We start from the raw sequence: 21,940 nt of genomic DNA, 5'->3' as shown, positions 1-21,940 counted from the left end.
TGAGGCCCTGAGCAACCTGATCTAGTGGGTAGTGTCCCTACCTATGACCAGGGGGTTGGACCTAGAGGATCTTTAAGGTCCCTTCAAACCTGAGTCATTCTATGAAAATACAAAGGCATGTGTACAAACACTTTTACTATTTTACTCAAGTCATCAACAATGAACTCTTCTGCAGTATCAGAAGACATATAACTGTCAATATATCTAATATATTCATACCATAGCAATTAAAATCCATAGGTAAGTCTTTGGAGAATTGTCAGTACTTTGTTACATTTATGACCGAATTTACATGTATGAAGGCTATTTTTATTTCAATAAAAGCCTTGTATAGATTTTACTGTATTTCATGTCCTTTGAGGATGTAGTCATTTTCTCATAACACTGCAGCATTTATTGGTGACTATATAGTAGGATGATAAGATCTTTATCCATAAAAATAAGTGTGAATCTTGTTCATTGGCAGCTTACCTAAGGAGTACTCATACTAAAACAAATTTTTAATAAGTTATTTGGTCTGGAATTAGAATTACTTAGTTTATTCTTTTTATTTTTTTGAGAAATAGAGCAGGCTTTTGTTTCTCATAAGTAAAAGATGAAACTCTCTGTAGAAGAAAGAGCTGTTGAAATAATAATGAAATATTGTAAATCTTAATCAAGATGCTCAACACAAGATTTAAGTTCTTTTAAATTACTAGGCCAGCTTGACCTTTAGAAGTCTTGCTCTTTATGAGACCGGGAGTTTAATAGATATGAAATCAATGTTGTTGGTTACACTGCGTCTGCTTATATTCTGTTAAATGCTACATCTCTAACAGCATTTTTATCTTGATGTAGAAAATGAAAACGTTGAATAAAGAAGCCAGGGATTTTGTTTTGATGACAGAAAGTCAAGAAAATGAGAAAAATAATAAAATATTTCATTTTACTTTTATGTGAAGCATGAGCTATTATGGAAATAGATTTCCTAAAATTCAGTTTCTGAAATTGGCATGGACATCTTTTCTACTTCTTTTTTAAAGAGGAACACAAGCTGTGTCTGTCTATTAATATATTTGTTGGCCATACTGTTACATCCTCTAAAAGTTAACTCTAGTTTTTAGTAGTTTTTAATGTGTGTTTCTATTATGCATGAAGTATGAATATTTTAGACATTGTCCAAAGGTTAGCTTCTGCTCTGAGTGTATTAACTCGATCTACCATTAGGTAAGCTAGAGAGCAGTGTATTTGATTACATCTACTCATGGATGTGTTTTCACTTTGTAGTAATTAGTAAGGCATCTCCAACTTATGCATGTGGACATTTATGTGGACAGCTAATGTGCCCTCCCTGACGTAATATTTACCTTGTGTTAACTTTCCACACACTTAGCAAACGATGCTCATGAACTATAGAGGAGGTAGAAAAAAAACAACTTCATACACATAAAGTATTCTTTGATTCAGTGCAGTAGACCTTCTGCTTTAGGAAATATTGCATGGGGTTCAGAGCCTTGAGATGGAGACTGTTAGGCTGCATGCAGGAAATTATTAGTGAGACAGTATTTTGTGGTGAAGATGAAAAAACTCTAGAAAGGTAAGTGGCTAGAGAATGGTAACAACAACCTGAAAGAAAAGTAAGGATGGATGAAATAATGTTGAATTGCAAATTTGTCAACAGTTTGAGATTATTGAAATAAAGGACTGGAAAACAGTTAAAACAAAAAACAAAAAACAAACAAACAAACAAAAAACACCAACACGCCAAAGAACAGAAAGAGTGTGCTTCATGAAAAAGCATGTGACTATTCTGAATCTTTTCCATCCAAGTTCAGTGGCATCTGACAACTTTCATGGGTTAGTTACAAACTGCTAACAGTAATGAAGGACAACTCCTACCTTTGTCATCAATTTGGGTTGCATCCCACAGTATGAAGTGCTGAAGGACAGCATATCTGTTACAGAGCTTGGTTGTGATTGCCTCCATTGAGCAGAATAGCTAGAAAAACACTTTCTAAAGTACATTTGTTCTCAGGCATAGAGTTTTGTGCCCTTCATGCTCCTTGCTTTTTTATGAACAGAGAATACCTAGAAATGGAAGATAAATATTTTCATCAATGAGTGGGGACACTTCTCACTGAAAGTTTAACAAAACACATGCTCCAGTTAAAACCTGTTCATGTGGATATTCACCAGCATCATCTATATTATTAATTTAAATTTTTCTTTAGAAATGTAGCAGATAAATTAGCACATAACATAAGATGGATTTTGATATACTTTTCACTGATAACAGCTATATTTGGGGCATTATGTTGTCTCTATATTATTCTGCAGTTCAAATGTTACCATGAAGTAAATTAGCTAGTCAAATTCAGTCAAATAAATTGTGTCTGTATCATTCTTTTATTTAGCTTTTGGTTGGATTTTATTTTGTTTATTTTTCTAAACATACTTTATAGAGTAATATAGATAGTTTAATATATCTTAATTATAAAATAGAAGGCTGAGAGCATTCTTTAAAATGCTGTAAGCAAAGCCTACAGTGTTTGTATATATAAATATCTTGTGAGATACATAATTTTCAGTTTAGAAATATTTTTGTTCTTTTCTAAAAGGGTTGAATGATTTGATTCTTCGATTTTGATGCAAAAGTGAATACAGTGATTGCTACTTGTAGTCATATTTGAATGCCAACGTGTACATTTATTCTGGTGTTTTCTTGACATCCGTGTAAGCTCTGCTTATGAATGAAATTACCTCTCACCTTCACTTGTGCAGAGTCTAGTTCAGGTGGATTTAACATTACATTTGTTTTGATGTCTGCACTTACTGCTGCGTGTTTATTATTTCCTGAGAAACTGACCCATCCATCTGGTATTGCTAAATTAACTCTTTTCAATGCATTCAGTGAAAGGTTTAACATTGTTTTCTTCATTAACAGAATAAAAGCACCAAAAAAAAAATGCAGCCTAGTTCTATACAAACGCCTTTTAAAATGAGTCCTTAATGTTTTCTGCTGCTTTGGTTTTCTAAACAATTGACTTTTGTTTTGGCATTGGGAGTTGTGGTAGCAACGTAAAATGCAGAGATTTGGTACTGTATTTGACTTACCTTAAAAAAATAATTAAGAGCTCAGATTGATGTATGAGCATAAATTCATGAAGCTTCACAGATCTATGCATAGTAGAAAAACATCATTATCCCTGTTTTACAAATTAGTAGCTTATGTAATGTGACAGAAGACTTTGTTCTAATGTGGCAGTGTTGGAACTGATCCTTAGGAGTTCCAGAGCTCACCAGGTTGCTGCCCTGAGGACCTGTATTTTGGAATCTTGCTGAATTTTAAAGGAAAGTTGTCACTCACAGAAAACCTTGTCATCCTCTTCCCATTCTGTCTTACTATTTTCTCATAGTTAAAAATGTCTTTCTTATCTTGCTATGCATATGTGAGGAATTGGCTAGTTGTTTGGCAAAGGATTCCCACACTGCCTTGATTGTAGACTCTGTCAAGTAATGTATCAACCGTATTAGAACTTGTGGAATTGGCAATACCTTTAAGGCATCTTGCATGCATATACAACAGAAACAGTTAATCATGCAATATGGCTAGCATAAAAAAGAAGTTTTTTTGTTTGTTTGTTTGTTTGTTTTGCTAGTTCCTGTCATAATAGGTACAGTTATTTGAGATAGGAAAAAAACCAACCAAACACCTTTGTAGATTATTCATTTGACAGTGCTGGACAATACTGCAGTATTGATACTTCAGAATTCTCACTTGAATATTAAGGTAATTTTCTGTAGATTTTAAGAACAGTTCTCCATCCAGACTGCTATTAGTTTTTATTTAGTAAATTTTTGTCTCAACCTTTGTAAAGTGTTAGTGGATTAGTTATACCTCCTTTTTTTTTTTTTTTTTTTTTTTTTTTTCAGAAAGAAAAATATTTTCCCTGTGGTACTTAGCGTTACTTAAGGAATTCTGCATTTGTCCTCTTTTCAAATTAAGTCTAATAATCTGTTAGTTCTAATAGATTTCTAAGTGTATGCTATTCACTTCTTTTCAGTTTTTGATCAATGCAAAGAACAGTTGCAGTGTTCCCTAGTCTTTTTTACTTCAATTCTCTCCCTTTAAAATGCTCTTTTGAAATTTCATCTTTTTTCCCATTATTTTGTCAAATCTTTACTCCAAGTATACATCTGTTGCAGAGAAATCAGCAGTACATATTATGTAAAGCTTGCAATATACAAGCATTTGTGTGGTGTATGGAAAGATGCTGAAATAATAATAATATAAAAAAAAAAAAAGTAAAGTGAGAGGGAGCCTTGGGACTGACGATTTAGTGTATACATTACAACAATTCAATCTAAAACAGTTGAAACAGTAATATTCAATTGCAGGCATAATGGCAGAGAGGTATTTGGGGATTTAGGAATTACATGATGATAGTGAAACATGTAATTTTTTTTATTCCTTTGCAAGGTCTTTCTTAGAAGAAAGGCATAAAATAAAGTAAAATAGCATTTGTTCTGCTACTTTCCAGTTGTTTCCCCTTTGTGTATCTTTTTTAGACACTCAGGAAGTAACTGAAGTTTAAAAAAAAAAAAAAAGTCTGAGTTCTTTGTATTCCCCACCAGATTTTTGATATCTTTTCATCATTTTGATATCATTTCATCTTTTCAACATTTTTTTAGGTTTGTATTGTATTAACATTAAATATTTGCAGCAGCTCACTAATGCTAGAAGTCAGAACTCATTACTGAAAAGGATCATGGAAGTAGAGGATAACAAAGAAGAAAGTCGTAATGATTTTGAGCACTGAAAAACTTTTGACTGGAAAAACTTCCAACCCAAAGGTTGGAAGATAAGAATCTTTGGTTTGAATTAGTTCCTTTATTCTCACTTGTATTAATTACCTGATATATGAATAAATATAAAGGGGAGGTATCATAGAATCATAGAATCATAGAATATCCTGAGTTGGAAGGGACCCTTAAGGATCATCAAGTCCAACTCTCGACACCGCACAGGTCTACCCAAAAGTTCAGACCATGTGCCTAAGTGCACAGTCCAATCTCTTCTTAAATTCAGACAGGCTCGGTGCAGTGACCACTTCCCTGGGAGCCTGTTCCAGTGTGCAACCACCCTCTCTGTGAAGAACCCCCTCCTGACGTCCAGCCTAAATTTCCCCTGCCTCAGCTTAACCCCGTTCCGCGGGTCCTGTCACTAGTGTTAATGGAGAAAGGTCTCCTGCCTCTTGACAACCCCTTACGAGGAAGTTGTAGACTGCGATGAGGTCTCCCCTCAGCCTCCTCTTCTCCAGGCTGAACAGGCCCAGTGACCTCAGCCGTTCCTCGTACGTCTTCCCCTCAAGGCCTTTCACCATCTTCGTAGCCCTCCTCTGGACACTTTCCAACAGTTTCATGTCCTTTTTATACTGTGGTGCCCAGAACTGCACACAGTACTCGAGGTGAGGCCGCACAGCGCAGAGTAGAGCGGGACAATCACCTCCCTTGACCTACTAGCGATGCCGTTCTTGATGCACCCCAGGATACGATTGGCCCTCCTGGCTGCCAGGGCACACTGCTGGCTCATATTCAACTTGCTGTCTATCACGACCCCCAGATCCCTCTCTTCTAGGCTGCTCTCCAGCGTCTCATCGCCCAGTCTGTACGTGCAGCCAGGGTTTTCCCCGTCCCAGGTGCAGGACCCGGCACTTGCTCTTATTGAACTTCATGCGGTTGGTGATCGCCCAGCTCTCCAACCTGTCCAGATCCCTCTGCAAGGCCTTTACGCCCTCATTTGAGTCCACAACTCCTCCAAGTTTGGTGTCATCAGCAAACTTGCTCAAAATACCCTCTATTCCTACATCCAGATCATTTATAAAAATATTGAAAAGTACCGGCCCTAAATGGAGCCTTGAGGGACCCCACTGGTGACCGCCCGCCAGCCTGACGCAGCTCCATTTACCATAACCCTTTGGGCCCTGCCCGTTAGCCAATTGCTCACCCATCGTATGATGTTTTTATTTTTTATTTTATTTATTTTTTTTTTATTTTTTTATTTTTATAAAGTCTTGAGTATCTACCTAATTTCTGAGAAAGAATAAGCAGTGATGGAATACTTCCTAAATTATGCAGTGGGTGTTTGAGTTTAATAAACGCTTTTTTATTATTATTATTATTATTAAAAATTAGCTTCTGTAATTACAATATAGATTGAATTTTGTCTCATACTGATGGTGATAATATTTTTTAATTTTAGGATATCTTGTATTATGAACAACTCAAATCAAATGTGATTCAGTACGACCTTTTAGTGGACAGCCTGATTTACAAAGTAAGTAATTCATTAACCAGTGATTAAGTGATTTATATACTCATCACACCAATATCTTTATTTCTTATTTTTTTTTTAACAAACAAAATGTTAGATGGTTTGATTTTAAGGAGTGTCAGAATAATTAGGGTCGATTCATTATTGTAAACCATCTCTTTGTGCCTGTGTTGGCTCTTGCGTAAGATATTTGTTTGAGTTGACATGTTAAACAGTTGTAAAGAAATGGTAACTTCATTTGAAGGAATAACTGGTTTTGGAAGGAAAGGAAGCACTGGCATCCAAGTAGTCCAAGTTTCAATTCTAAATACTTTAATAATCAAGTTAATATTATGTTTTTGCATTTTAAAATATGGAATATGTGCTTAACTACAACTCTTTCATGATTAAATGGTGAAATGGTGTCTTACTACTCTGTTAAGCTTAGCTTCTGTAGGGAGTCTGAAAAGATGTCTTCCAGCTTCAAAGTGCTATATTTTTTGATTTCAGGATGTAAAGCTAACAGCAAGCAATGATGACTACTATTTCGTATTTGAGGATTATTTATATCAGGTATGTAACTACTCTTTTTTCTTTGAAAAGTTAGCAAAGTATATTGCTGATACAGAATGCAGTGAGACTCTAGCCAGATGCATGTGCTGCATTACATATATTGTCCATTTGGAATATCAATACTCTAAGTTAATCTTGTACGTTTAGATAGATGAAGCATGACAGGCTTCTTAAAAACTCCTCAAGGACCCTACAAATTGTCTCTCCAATACAGAAAATATGAAGTCTGCCATTTTCTTCCTCTTTCTAGCTTTGGAGTATTGAAATGATAAACAGGAGCTATGGAGTGCAGAGAAATTAAGATAGGACCAGTATTCGGATTTCCAGTTTAAGAACAAAAATATTGCTTTAGAGCTATTTCAGTGACCTACTAAAATAAGTATCAAGATATTTTATTGATGTGTTTTCAAACTGAAGACATTGATTCTCTATATGTATGGTTACTTTTCAGATTGCTCCCATTCCAAAGCTGCTTCTAGCAATGGAGAACCCATCTAATTTGTAAAGAATTATCTTCATTGCTGCCTGTCAGATGCCCTTAAATAGAAGGAGATTACATTTATGAATTTCCTAATTTGTGATTGATTGCAGTGTCAACATAAATGACACGCAGCAAACTTACCATTCCCACAGTTCTTTCAATTTCATTAGTCACACCTGTTAGGTTAGACTGGCTTAAGTTTTTGTTTTAGAGCTATGTGAAATGAAATAAGTTTTTCCTTGATGATAAAACTGCTAGTAGTCTGGAGAATAAACAAAGGAAGGAGCTGTCCTTAACATTGTTTAGCCCATAGAAGTTTAAGAATGTGTTAGTATTTAAACATACTATTCAATTATGTCATTATATTTTTAGCATAGTAAGGATTTCATTAACACTTAAAATGATAACTTTAAGGAAATATACCCTGTTTTTAACTTAAAACACTTACGATATTAAGATCTGTATCTGAATTTGTTTCTAAACTAAAATTTGTAAAGTGGCTACATGATGACAACTCAAGCAACAGTGTGTTTTTTCAGTGCAATGTTTGCATGTAGATTTTTCTTTGACACTTAAATCTAGAAAAGAATCCTCTTGTTGTTATACTGGAAACTTCATGGGATGTAAAAATCTCACTTTTTTCCGTTTCATTCATTGTATAGGCAACTAAGGCACAACAACTAGTCATTAGCTGACAGTTCCAATGGACACAGAATTCAAATCTGTAAATGAATTTAAGCAAGTATACAGTATAATCTTTTGTTTTAAGACTCTCAGAGACAGGTGTTTTGTTTTTTTTTTTCATTGTTCTCAACATAAAGCACAACTGAAAATTTTATTTTTGTATATATCTCTATTGACTAAAGGAATTATTACAGAATGGAAATCATGAAAAAGCCCAACCTAACCTTAGTAATTTGAAGGGAGAGTCGACCAAAAATCTTTGAAAAATTAAGAGGCTAATTTTACTTCCAGGCTTTTAGGCAAAGAATACCTTAAGCATCTAGTTATTAGTTGTTCATTTTCTTTGGTATATTGTGGCATTCCTTAAGTGTTTTTTTCTAGTAGAAGGTTACCCTTTCTCCTTGATCATTTTCTCTTCCGACCTGCTTTGCAAATGCATCATGAATTTGCAAATGCATTACTGTCAGATGATTTTATTCGGTGGGACCTAAAAACTTTCCAGTATTGGCATCTGTCTGATATGGAATATTATTTACTGATTTCATATGATAACTGGAATTAAATATTGGCTAGGTAAAGGAGATAATGAAAACTTTAGTTTAAACCAGTTAAATTACTTCTATGTTTGCATTGTTGTTTGTTTGATTTTTTTTAATTTTTAATTTTTAATTTTTTATTTTTTGCCTTGCTCTTTTAGCTTTCTCGTAGCTCATTACCGCCTTGAAATTTTTCAAGTCTTTGAGCATAGTGTGACATTTGTCTGTGAATTGCTTAACAGAAAAAGTATCAATCAAAACCAGAACATCTGGGCATAAAATAATAACGAGGATGTTCAGTTGCATTGCTGGTACCTCTTTAATAGCATGCATTCCTTCCTAGAAAGAACATTGCGAAATGATGTAATGTATTTGCTTTACTGTGCTTTCTTTATCCCAAGTTAACATTTGTTTATTAATTCTTTATAACTATTGAAATGGAGTACAGTTACATTCAGTATAGTCTTTTTTTTTAATTAAAGCTTTGTGGTTTTTTTGTTTTTTTTTTTTTTTTTTTTTTTACTCCTTTGAATTCAATGGTTTTCTGATTGTGATTGTATTGCTGCTAAAAATATCCAGTGGTTTATCAAACATTTCTGTACTTTAAAAGGGTTTGTATTATTTTCCTTTAGCAGTATCATTTTTGTGAATGAGAAGAATAATACATAAAACAAAATTCATGATTTAATGTCAGATGTTTAATTTTAATACTGTAGTTATACATCCTGCATAATGAATACATGCAAAGAACCTCACCCAGCAGCTTTCAGGTGTAGTCAGAACTTGGGTTTGAGAGTCTACCTCATCTGAAGACACACAGTCTTAAAGACTTCCAGATACTGATACTGGATGCTGTGTTCAAAAAAAAAAAAAAAAGAAAAAAAAAAAAAAGGAAAGAAAAAAGGTGGTGGGTGTCGGAGGCCTCAAATTAAGGTTACATTCTTTCCCCTATGAGAGAACACAATTTATGTCCTTTTCAGATTAGTTCATCTTCTGTCACCTCAGTTAACATATACACAGAATTACATTTGCCTGTGTATTGTTATTGTCAGCTGTATTTTGGCAGCTATGAAAATGATTGTGTATTGCGCAAAAATAATATTTAGCTTCAACTGTTGAAGATAAAGAAACTATTTATTTTTTAAAAGATGCTTGTTATCTGAGAAGTAATTTTAAGATTCAGAAGAGGGAAATATCTCAAAATATGACCTACTTTCAAAAAAATTGCAGTGGTGTTCAGGTGTCACAGTTTTGCATGCTTCCTTTCGGTAAATACTGATATCTGGAAAATGTTTGGAATAGTTAGTTGAAGGAAAAATCTACTTATTTTATTTATAATAAATTATGTAGTAAAACACCATATAAAACATCTCCACATTTTAAATCTTGGCTACAATTTGAAGAAAAACTTATGAAACCTGTAAGAGGAGAATGTTTAAGATACACAAAGATCAGCATCAATTGATGACTGTATTACTTCTGCCCTCTTGTGTGCATTGTTGATAGTGCAGCCTTTCATTGCACCACAACATGAACATTTCCAAGTATAATAATTATTACATTTTTTACAACTGTATGTGGGATGAGTTTCTTCATTATTTTTTCTATGAATGCTCTTAATTTTATATTCAGTTGTTCTAGATTGTTTCTTTATGTTAGCACAAAAACTACAGATACATTTCACAAAATAAAGTATGTATTTAAGAAAGTATGGGTATGAGGTGAACGTTCTCATCTGTTCGTTTGGAAAGCACTGAACATAGTGTAAGCATTCTGCAAAGATTTTAAGAATGAGAGAGAAATATGAGGATCGGTCTTCTGGAAATGCACACATGTTAAAATGTAAATGTTTCATTTGCTTATTCACTTAGTAAGACTTCCCCAAGTCATAGTAACTGATTAGGAAAATGAACTGATATGCATCACATTATTGACTTGCATGCACACAGCAAGCTGTTAAAGACTTAGTTGTTAAAACTAAGATGTCTAAGCAAAAACTTAGAATACTTACCAAACATTCCAAAATGTTCCAATGTGCTGATTATTCAGGTGTAGGGCAATATGACGTGACAGAAGGATGTAGGTTCATGCTTAGAGGCAAAGAGGAAGATTGGAGAGTGTGGATATTTTATTGACAATAAATGAATGTGAAGACGGTATCATAACAAGTTCAAAGTGAGCCTGGAAATTTTAACAGGAAAGTGAATTAAGTCGGTCAATAGCTTTCAACCATATTAGCTCTCTTTAGGAGAGTCTAATAGGTGCTAATCAGGGCAGGTGCTTAATCTCTGTTGACATTACTTTGTTGATTGTCAGCTTATTTTTGTCTTTTGCAGTATTACTTCTGTTTTTCCCGAGATACATCGGTATTGGATCACTTCACTTACAGTAGTGCAACCCCACCGAAATCATACATACGAGGTAAAGGGAGTTGTGTTTCTTCTTTCTTTCTTCCTTTTTTATTGCCTCATAGGTCTTTTCTCTCTCTTTACCTGAATTAAGCAGTTTTCTTTACTTACTGTTTGAAAGTAGCAAGGGTCTCACCTGAAGACAGAGCAGGAAAGGGACCTGGGTCTCACCTCAGGCCATAACAGCCCAGAAACACATCTATAGGACTATTCCACTTATTCAGAAACAAATCTGGGGAATGAAGTTGCTGAAATCTAAGTCTCTGCTGAACCTGTGCAGTGTAAATCCGAAAGGCTTGTAGGTCCTATTTTTGGCTAATTAGCCAAGAGAAATGCTTCATGCTAAAAATACTGTCCTTCCTGATCACAACTCCCCGCTGCATGGCAAGCAAACAATTGAAAGGAAACGTAAAATTATTCCTTTAGTTTAATGAAACAGGTGACTTCTGTTATTCAAAAATACTGCTTTTTATTTTCATAAGGTAGTGGGCAAGAGCTTCACAAAGTAACTTTGAATTTAATTCCATTGATTCATATCACAGGAAAATATTTAAGTCCAAACTTGACAAAAGCTGTGTGCGCTAATTTTTCATGTATAGGAGAAACAAAATGCACAGAGGTCTAGAGGATCTCTGCATATCTATACATTTTCACATAATTTATTATAATTTCTAGTTAAATTTCTCATATTAAGACAGAGAAATACTTAAAGTTTTTAAATAGTTGTGCTTAAAAACTTTTTTTATTGCTATATTGTTAAGATTTTAATTGAGAAAGTCCTATAGTTAAGATACTGTTAACTAATGTAACATTCGTTTGCAAGGAAGAGAAAAAGTTATATGTTCAGTTTATACTGTTAAAGTTTGTCTTTACTTAATTAGCCTTTTGTTTCCAATAGTTTACTTAATTTCTCTTGTTGTTATATCACAGCTGTACCATCCATCTTCCTCTCTGTTGCAGGCTTAATGAAGCCTTGGATGTTTTTTTTATCCAGTGTTCTTCTGTCCTTTTAAATGTCTTTCCTGTCCCTAGGTCAGTCTGCCATAGCATGACAGACTTATCCCTTTAACCTTATCTCGTCAGAGAGCTTCACTGTCTTCAAGGACACAGCAAACACCTTTAGAGCTCCTAATATATACCCAAATCAAATCTCATTGGTATAGCATTGCTGAAATGCTTTTTTTTTTTTCTTTTTTTTTTCTTTTTTTTTTTCCTGTTTGTCATCCTCCCTTGCTGGTGCTGCATTTTTATTTTATATTTTAGAGTGTATCTGAATTGCTTACATGCTTTCGGACAATATTAAATGGTCAATAATATTGGTAGTTACTCTTTTTCTAATTATCACTTATAATTTATAAATGTAGACTTTATCTTTACAACTTTTATTAGTTTAATTATTTTAATTATGGTTTGATTCACAGGAAAACTTGGAATAGAAGAATATGCTGTTTTCTATCCACCAAATGGTAAGAGTTATACTGTTGCCTCCTCTAGTGGTAGATTGGAAAGATACAGGATTTTTTTTCCTGAATACATGATAACCTCTTTTTCTATTACAAACTGTGTTTTACTGTTATTCTGCCAAAATAATTAATTTAAAGGAGTAAGATGGATTGAAGCTACTGCAGAACCATGTTCAGCCTGGTGTTAATAGTCACATACGGAGTTTGTCTACGTGTGTGGGAAGCAGAGGGAAAACAACTTCTGGTGCATCAGCTTTTACTCCAGTGACAGGATGCTCCACTTAGAGGATCTGAAAGCTACATGCTGAAACCATCTGACCCCAGCTTTTCAGAACTCTACAACCACACCTGACAGTCTCGTTTCTTTCAAATGTGTCCATTTTTGAAATTCAGTTATAAAATTCTATATAATTTTTAGTAAATATCGCTCCTGTTGTTACTTCAGTTGTTAAAATTCTTTTTTTTTTTAGCTCATATTTTGACCATTTAAATCCCTGTCTATTGCATCCTTACCCTGTTTTGCCCCCATTTTTAGTTAAAGTTCAAGCTCTTTGCTCTTGCTTTCAGGGCCTCATGTCACCAATTTTAAATCTGTATCTCTGAACTTGTGTTTTGTGCCTTCTCCTTTCCAGTGGTGTCAGTGATAGCAGATATGTTTGTTCCCCTTCTCCCATTTTTGCTTCCACATTTATTGCAGCTTTATAGTCGTGAAACATTGTCCTTATGACCTTTTGCCAAAGCAGCTCCTTCTTATTGGTCCTATAGGAAAATTAATGAATGGAAGCTGAGATCAGCTGGAAAAGAGGAGACAACTGTCATGGTACCACTGCCAAGTCCTCTAAATGTTTTGTCTGAGTACTACATGAGTTACTGGAGGTCTTGGCCTCCTTTTTCTCCTGCTCCCTCCTTGTTAGTGCATGACATTTACCAGTTGTCATTTATCTGAAATTAGGTTCTGATTTCAGCAAAGCTTATACTTCATGGAAACAGGGCTTTACATGGCTTTCTAGGAATTACAGTACGTGTTACGGTGCACCATTGGTCATAGTGAAGTAAATTATATAATTCCTGTACTTAAATATTTACAAGCTTAAAATCTAAGACTGCAGGTGCTATAACAATATAAATATATTTATATACAAATATACATATAAATATATATATATATATATATAAATAATAAATATAAATATTTTATTCCTGTAGCAGGCAGAATTCCATTTAGAAACTTGGGGAAGAATACATTTCTTGCATGGCTAGAAATAAATATAAAAGAAAAATGACAAAAAATTAAATCTTTGTTTTGTAGGTGTAATTCCTTTTCATGGCTTTTCTATGTATGGTAAGTATGACTCTCATAAACTCTATCAGTTTGGGATTTCTTTTTGTTGTATTGTAGTTAAAAGCTGTATATACTATGCAAATTTTAAACTTCTGTGTGTTCTATTTCTGTGTGCATGAAAGCTGTTTTATACAATTTTTAAAATTCCAAGCTGCTCCTATTTACTCACATCACAACTTTATATCAATATACCCTTTGAGAGGCTAATCATCATGCAGCTGGTCTGGTCAGAGGCTGCATCTTAATGTGTATGAGTAGAGGGAGGAAGTTTATTGACAGCCTGCTTGTTTCTTGTGTCTTTTGGGTAGACCAAGTTAGCTGTAGATCTTAAAAACATGAATTATGTAAAAAGCCTGTTTCTGTAATCCATCCTCAAGTAGGGTGTTAAAGGAGTATTAAGTGATAGAATGGTTGCTACTACTCTTGCATAGATGAAAGCTTAAACATCAACAAGATTTCTAGGAAGAGAGCAAAAAAAAATCTCCCCAGTTCTCAGATGTAACAAAGCAGCTAGTGCAGAGAGATGCTGAAATAATGTAAGAATATTTGTTACAGGTTTCCCTATTTTTTCTTTTGATTTATCAAAGGTGTATTTTTTGGCAAGCAGATTTCAAGATTATACTTTAAATGCTATGTTTTACTAATAATAAATGTCTGATTCTTAGAAATAAAATGTAATATGAATGTAAAATGGAAATTTGAACCCAGGTAGGGAATCTAAGTCTTCTGAAGTAAGGAATAGCTTAGTTACAAACTCTTCCTTAAGTGTTCACTAGAAGGCTTTCAATTTCTGTGTGAAATGTATTCTTCTCAAAATGTTTGGATTTGACTCTGCCCTTTAGAACAGCAGCTGTCAAACTGGGTGGGAGCTGCTTCCCTCCCTCCTTTCCCCTTTTGCTTGGAAAGGGCACAAAACAGACCAGCTGTGACAAAGAGGGAGGATGAAAAGCAAGGTGGTGGAAATACTAGTGAGAATCCAAGCAGAGCATCCTGTGTCTTGCATGCTGTGCTGCTCTAGGAGGAAGTACCTGGGACCTTATGTAAATCCTATATATTTTTGCATGCTCGCATGCATACGATCATGCAGTGCCAGCTGTCAGGCACTGTTCTGTTATCTCCCTGGCCTTTATGTACATACGCACCCTGCCAGCTCTTCCACCTCCATCTTCAATCCTTACACATAGACACTGGTAACACCCTCTGCTTTTCTCAGCCCAACGTAAATACACATTTCTGTGAACATCTCGCCCAACCTTAGTGCCCCACCTCTCACACACAAGTGCCATTATTTTCTATAAAGCCACCTTCCTGAGACATATACATATGTGAATGAATTCACACATACATCCACATATATCTATAAATATGCACATAGATATATGTACATGTATAGATTTTTATGCAGACATGTATCACTTGTGTAGAAAAGAAGTGGAGGGGAGGGTGAATGTAGAGATTATGAATGCATTCAACTGCAAGCTGCATGAATGCATCTTCAGAAAGAAGTAGTAGTTGAGTGATGATGAGTGAGTGGAGAAATTAAAGAAAAGCTTTTTACTCGAATGCATACAGAACAACTGTCTGTGAAATGTGCGTTGAATGAATAGAGGGTATTAATAATATAATATAATAATATTTAATTATATAATAATATAATCAGGGGTATCTGATTATGTTGAGGCACAATATACATGAAACAGATCTATCTATATGCCAGACCAATGTCAGACTGAAAAAAAAAAAAAAAAAAAAAGGTTTGAGAATCACTGCTTTACAAATGTAGCCAACTCTTATTTTGAATCAGGTATATTAAAAGGACTATAAACAGTAAACTACCAAATGGCCATGCTTTTCAGATCTTACAAGAAAGAAACAGGTCTCTCCTGATCAGTCATGCTTATGGGATGTTATTATGGCAACCAAGAGCTATTTTTAATACTTCACTTTTCAAAACACCTATCTTCAAATAGTAAAATTATGCCTGTCTTGAAAATGGGGAACCAATTTGGAGACGGTCGATGTCTGAAGAGCACATTGGAAGTTACAGATGGTTAAATCAAAAGCTTGCACTATGCAGCATATCATTGACCTAACTCACAAAGAAGCTGTCTTTAAAGTGTATTTCTTATTCTTAGGAAGCCAGCACTGTGAAAAGCAGGTTCTAAGCAGTTTAGGTTCTTGAAATGTATAGAACTGCAAGCTAGAATGTATTGTACTCCCTTTCTTCACTTTTTACTTCTAATGGTATATTCTATTATAAAAATCTTTCTGAATAATTTATATAATATAATATAATTTTTGTAAATCATGCTAGTATAAATTACTTGTTTTTCACCATACTTCATGCTCTTAATCATTGAACTCTTTTAGCAGTTTACAGTGTTGAGTCAATTATAATTCTTTTATCCTTTCAGTTGCTCCACTTTGTTTTCTGTACCATGAACCTTCCAAATTGTATCAGATATTCCGTGAGATGTTATGTGCGTTTTTCTTCAGACTCCATTCCATCTCTTCTCATCCCTCTGTAGTTCATTAGGAATGAATACCACTCACTAAATACTCTGTTTGCTATGAAACAATAATATATGGTGACATGATTTTGAGACAACTGAAAGACATCCTTTTAATATAATGAAATATTTCAGCAAACTTGGAAAGGATATCGGACATTTTTTTCTACCTCAATATTAGTCTCTGCTATAAAATGTCATGTACTTTATGTAATCTTGTATTTATGTAGTAGGCTTCTTGATTCAAGCAGTTATGTAAATGCATACTCAGTCTCATTTTAATTGATGACATCTAATTGCTCACAAGTGTTTTCTGGGGTAGAGGGACTATAATATAGTCAAAGATATAGAGCTGTATTTTCAGTGATATCAAGTTAATGTCTCTTTCATTAAGAGACACTCTTTATGTGACAGCACATGCTTTTTGGCATTACTAGATGCTGGAGGTATAATTAAATAACTTGGTGATGTTCATGGCCAGCTGTCTCAAGCGTAAGACAATTGTAGACGTTTTTGCTTATCTTCGGTTTTTGAAGAACAGAGCATAGCAAATATTTTCCTTTTCTCCCTCACAAAGTGCTGAATAGCTGTATTATATCTTGAAAACATTTCCTGGTTAAAAAAAATCCTTTCCTTAATATACTGTTTCAAGGCTGGGCATTGTGCTTTCAGTCATTAATAGCAGGGAAACCGGTCAGACAGGAATCTATTCATTTTCATGGTAATTTTAAAAAGAAATTTTAAAAAGTATTTACATTTAACTTCTTTGTAGTTATCCCTATTGCTGTTTGTTTCTAGTTATCAGACAGATTATTTCCCACATCCTCCATTTTTTAGTATATATACCGTGTAACTGGGTCTGTTTCATTGAAGAGGAAATATTTCAAGTAGGCCATACTGTAATAACACACTAAGTACTTAGACCATGACATGCAAATATTTTAAGTAACTTAGAGGTGAAAGGGGCTATTACAACGTATTATGTTGCTAATACATACACAGAATTGTAGGAGCAAGGCTGTAGTAACTGGAGGCATCAGAGATGTTTGTGCCCTGCTTACCTGAGCTGTATATTACATCATTAATGGTGTTTTATTTCTTGAATTAAAAATTCATGAATACTTACATGCCGATGCTGTTTTCTCAGATTTGACAGTATGAGTGTTAGTATTCAGGACATGATCTTGTTTCATTAGGGCATTGTGTCATTGTGTTTGCTATTTGAGACTCTTCTACAAACTCATCTGCCACAGCTTTTTTATCACCTTCGAGAAATTGGGGCGCAGCCGTAAGTACTTCTTTCTGACTTGCTACAAATATTGTGGATTAATTGCTCTGAAAATGCTGGCCATTCTGTAGTATTTAAATTAAAAAGCTATGAGAAATTATTCCAAAGTGCAGCCACCAATGTGCCAGTTTTCCTTGAAATTCATTTTGAATTGCTCTTTGTGTTCATATGAGAAAAAGAATTACTGAAATTTAGCTGAATAATGCAGCAGGTTAGATCTGATGAAACTAAATGATTTATTTCCTAGGGGACAGAAGACTTTTTTTCACTGTGGTATGTTCATTACAGCAGGAGCCATTGGAGGAAGGGGAAAGAGCAGGAGACTGTCATTCTCAATAATGTATTCATGGCACCAAGTGCAATAGAACTTGAAAGTCTTACTGTATTATAACTGATACTCATAATAGTAGCAGAAATGGATGAAACATTTGGGGTGATAAAAGCTGAGGATCCCTGTAATGTAATTGTTTGGTCTCAGACTATTGTAATGATATTAGTGGTTTATCAAATAAGATGCTTAATATTTTTCTGATGGCTGTTACAAAGGAAAATATTGATTATTAATGCAGCAAGAGAAAAAGACCATTCTTCCTGGAGGAGAAATGCAGAAGAATTTATAGACCATCAGCAGTAATCATTACGGGAGAGAGGAAAAATGTAACTACTACTGTTTATTGCTTGTTTGGCAGGCTACGAATTTCATTTAAATGATGGTCCGAGCATTTTCTGGTTATTTAGCTACAGATCAGCTCTTGCTTCGTGGGACAGAATCCTAGGATACAACTCCTCTAGAAATTCTTGCTGGTAATTGAATTATTTTTACAAATTGTGTTCAGTCCATGTGGTAGTAAGGCAAATACCTGTTAGCTCAAGTCTATTTGTGACAAGAAGAAACTTAGAAAACTTAAATAACTTAGTTGCTATTTGAATGCTGAAAGTAGATTGCGTACAAGTCAAAGAGAATAACTTTTAGAAAAATAGAATTGCATAAACACTGCATTTCTATCACAAATGTGAAGTAACTTTTTTTTTTTTTTTTTAACAATATTTCTTCTTTATCATTGTTTGCTGTGATAGTGCTCCAGAGATAATAAGCACTCTCTGAAAAAGAGCGTAGGATGTCCTCCCAGCTTCAGTGGTACCATTTGATTTGGTAATGATTAAGATTTGAGTTCATCACCTTTCACAAAATACAAGATTTGTCTTATTCACGTATGGGAAGTATTTCTTCAACACTTAGCACAACTGAGAATTACCCTGTGTTTGCTGTATATCTTTACTCAAAGCCCCATCGTTTAATAGATGTTGAAAGTTTTGTACTTACAGAGGAAATTCTGTCCAAAGATTTATGCAAGGTTCAAGATGGGTGTTCTAAAGAAGATAAGTATCTTCAGTTGGAACACATTTTAAATGCAAAGTAGATGAACAGAAGAGGAAAGGTTTTAGTTCTATTTGTACATGTAAGACAGCTAGGTAGATATATATATAACTGTATAAGAGATAACTACGAATTATTTTTTCATGTTACATAATGCTCACAATTGAAATGTTGCCATTTAAATAAATCCAAATTTTTGGCGTAGAAATTAACTATTTGTAAATTACCTTGTCTTGTAATTAAAAGCTTGCCACATTAAATGCAAGCATTTTCACTCAAACTTTTCTAAAATAAAGTTGCCTTTGTCCTATCAGTTCAATGAATAGCCCAAGAAATTCAAATACTGACATCCACTGTATATTATTATTCAGAATCAAAGTAATTACTCTGGGGAGTGAAAATTGCTATTTTAAATCAAGATTAATTCTAATCACTAATTAACAAGTCAGCAACTTAAATACTGGGCTTCTTCTTCTTCTTTTTTTTTTTTCTTTCCAGTGCTGGCAGCTGCTGTGTTTGCTTTCCGAGCAGTCAACCTGATGGAGGTGACATCACTGGCTGCAGCTGAAGTAAGGATATGTTTCAGTTAGGGGAGATTGAAATAGTTTCTGATCCTTTGCCAACAACAGTAACTTAAGCTTCACATGGCACGTGGTACATAGTGCAAATCTTTCTGCCCAAATTCTTACCTTAGATAAAAACTAGACTAATTGTGAACATGCAGTAGATAATACTGCTTTTCTGGAGTATAACTATGTAAAAGAGTATATTCGTTACAAAAATGAAGAGTTATCAAACTATGCTGTATAATTAGATTTTTTTCCTATTTTAATATGTAATTACGTTTGTAGGATATATAGTTTTTTTAAAATATTATGGATGTTTATCCTTTTTCTCAGTATGTTTTAATGTTGCTGCTTTTGTGCTTTTTGATATCACAAAGATTTTACAAAGTTACTTTTGTCATTTTTTGAATCTGAAATTTTGCTGCAAGTATTGTCATTTTACAGGTAGGAAATGAAGAAAAATCTTTACGATGAAGATTATTATTGTTTATCTCTACTACTGTGTAAAATGTATATTTTTTTTTCAAAGCTCTGGTGACATATTTTTTTCAAACACTGAAACCTTGTGATGGCTTTTTTTTTTTTTAAACATACTTCATCAGAAGACATTGACTGTTTCGGTCATTACATTGAACTCACTTCACAAGTACTAGCCAAGCCACAGGATAAGGATTCTTAATTCCCAATTATTTTTAGAAGCAAGTTGAAATGTTAGACCTCTTATACCCTCATGATGCCATGTATATTTGAAGTAAGTCTAAAGGCTAAAATAAAGTTACTTCTATATATTTTATATATATATTGGTTTTCTATATGTAAACATATGCTTTTTCTTTGAAGTGTTAGAATGAAAAAAAAAAAAAAAGGCGAGACGCTTTTGCACAACAACATAAAACAGTGATTTGTTTCTATTCAGGTCTGAACCTAACTATTGTTACTAGTCAATACCAAATCTTTTTCTGACTTCTTTAGCTGCTTTAAAGAAATTTGATTCAAATGTCAAGTTTAACAAGCTTTTTGGGTTTTTATCCTAGGCTGTACTTGCTGACCTTTCAACCCTGAAGGTTATGCCTCTTCTTCAAATCTTCTTGTTTGCTACTGTCACTTGATTTGCTTCAACAATGCTGATACCACACTTCCAGTCTTTCATGAGAAGCTAATAATTAACTATGCAACGTCTGCATAAAACCAAAATTAAACTGTATGTATAATATTCATTTAGAAATCATGACCTTAATTGAATTTTGTAACTGAAAACAGGAACTTTGCGCACAGATGTGTGTAATGCATGCTACTGAATTTCCCTGTAACAATGGTTAGTACGTGTACATTAAGAATGACTACTTGTGCAAAAACAAAGCATGAATCGGTGTCTAAAATGCATGTAATATTAAATAAATGTAATGTGATTCTTCATCTGAGTTGTGACGTTAATGTTTCAGAATTATGAACACTTTTCATATTAAATAACTTTTTCAAACTCACAGCTCAGAGGATATCAACTCGAATACTGTAAGTGGAGAAAATAAAGATACTTTAGCTTACAGTATTTTTTTCTGATTTTCTAAGAATGCAGATGGACAACACATCTCTGTTTTACGTATTCTTCCCACAGAAGTTTTCTCTGTCTTCTCATATTAGTTACTTATGTTTATTTTTTCATACAGAGAGTTGTAGTCGCCCTTTCCTCATTCACCGACATGCCCTCTCAGGCGTCTTCTAAAGTCCTACCCAGAGTCTCATCAAAGGTCCCATGCTGTAAAATATGTTCCCCTGCAGAGAAGGCCTGAGCATAGCTTCCTTCTGAACTTGTTGAAGCCAGTCCTCACATGAGCCAAAATATTCCCCTGAGAATGATGCCAAGAGTTCTTTCACGGTGCCCCACACCCTTTTTGAGAGAGCAGCGTTGTGCCTTTGCCAGTTTTTCCAGCCCTGGGTGATTCAACAGCTCAGGCTTCAGTTCAGAATCCAAACTTGTATCGATGTGTGACGGATTTTCACTACGCTATCAGGCTGGCTCATTGTCTGTTAGCGAGTACTATTTTGTGAGGTCTTCCAGCTTTTTCCACTGGCTTGTTTAATACCAAAGTGGGAATCACCAATCTGGTTTGATTTGTGTCTTAATACCTGGAAAAGGATCAAAGTCAAAAGGATATAATGGGGAATATAGTCACTGAGGTTGCCGTAGAACTTTTATCTTCATCATGTGTGTTATATATATGTAGTCGTCATACATGAGTGTACATACGTTATGTATGTATGACAATAAAATACAAACCATAATTTGCTCAAAAGATATCTAAAAAGTGATCTAAGCCAAAATCTCAGATAGGGTAATGAGCTTTATGTGTGTGCTTCTGTCTAGATAATATAGTAAGAAACTTACTGAACGTGTATAGATTGTTACTAAATTTATAAG

At 34.2% G+C, this 21,940-nt stretch overlaps 1 protein-coding gene across 1 annotated transcript in view; it reads left to right on the top strand.

Moving 5' to 3' along the window:
* The window catches only part of TBC1D19 (TBC1 domain family member 19), a 46,610-nt gene extending 25,673 nt beyond the window's left edge, over positions 1-20,937 (top strand). Inside the window, 13 exon segments of the mRNA XM_032186984.1 lie at positions 6,242-6,316; positions 6,803-6,865; positions 10,903-10,987; positions 12,396-12,440; positions 13,747-13,779; positions 16,194-16,303; positions 17,486-17,577; positions 18,267-18,283; positions 18,286-18,333; positions 18,336-18,364; positions 18,366-18,381; positions 19,454-19,524; positions 20,556-20,937. Of these exon segments, the coding sequence (XP_032042875.1) occupies positions 6,242-6,316; positions 6,803-6,865; positions 10,903-10,987; positions 12,396-12,440; positions 13,747-13,779; positions 16,194-16,303; positions 17,486-17,577; positions 18,267-18,283; positions 18,286-18,333; positions 18,336-18,364; positions 18,366-18,381; positions 19,454-19,524; positions 20,556-20,630 (759 nt within the window). The 3' untranslated portion in view covers positions 20,631-20,937.
* The last annotated feature ends 1,003 nt before the right edge of the window (positions 20,938-21,940 follow it).

This window comes from Aythya fuligula, chromosome 4 (assembly GCF_009819795.1).
Source record: "Aythya fuligula isolate bAytFul2 chromosome 4, bAytFul2.pri, whole genome shotgun sequence".
In the NCBI taxonomy this organism is placed as follows: domain Eukaryota; kingdom Metazoa; phylum Chordata; class Aves; order Anseriformes; family Anatidae; genus Aythya; species Aythya fuligula.
The sequence above is the reverse complement of the archived record's forward strand: the minus strand, read 5'-3'. Positions and strand labels throughout refer to the sequence as shown.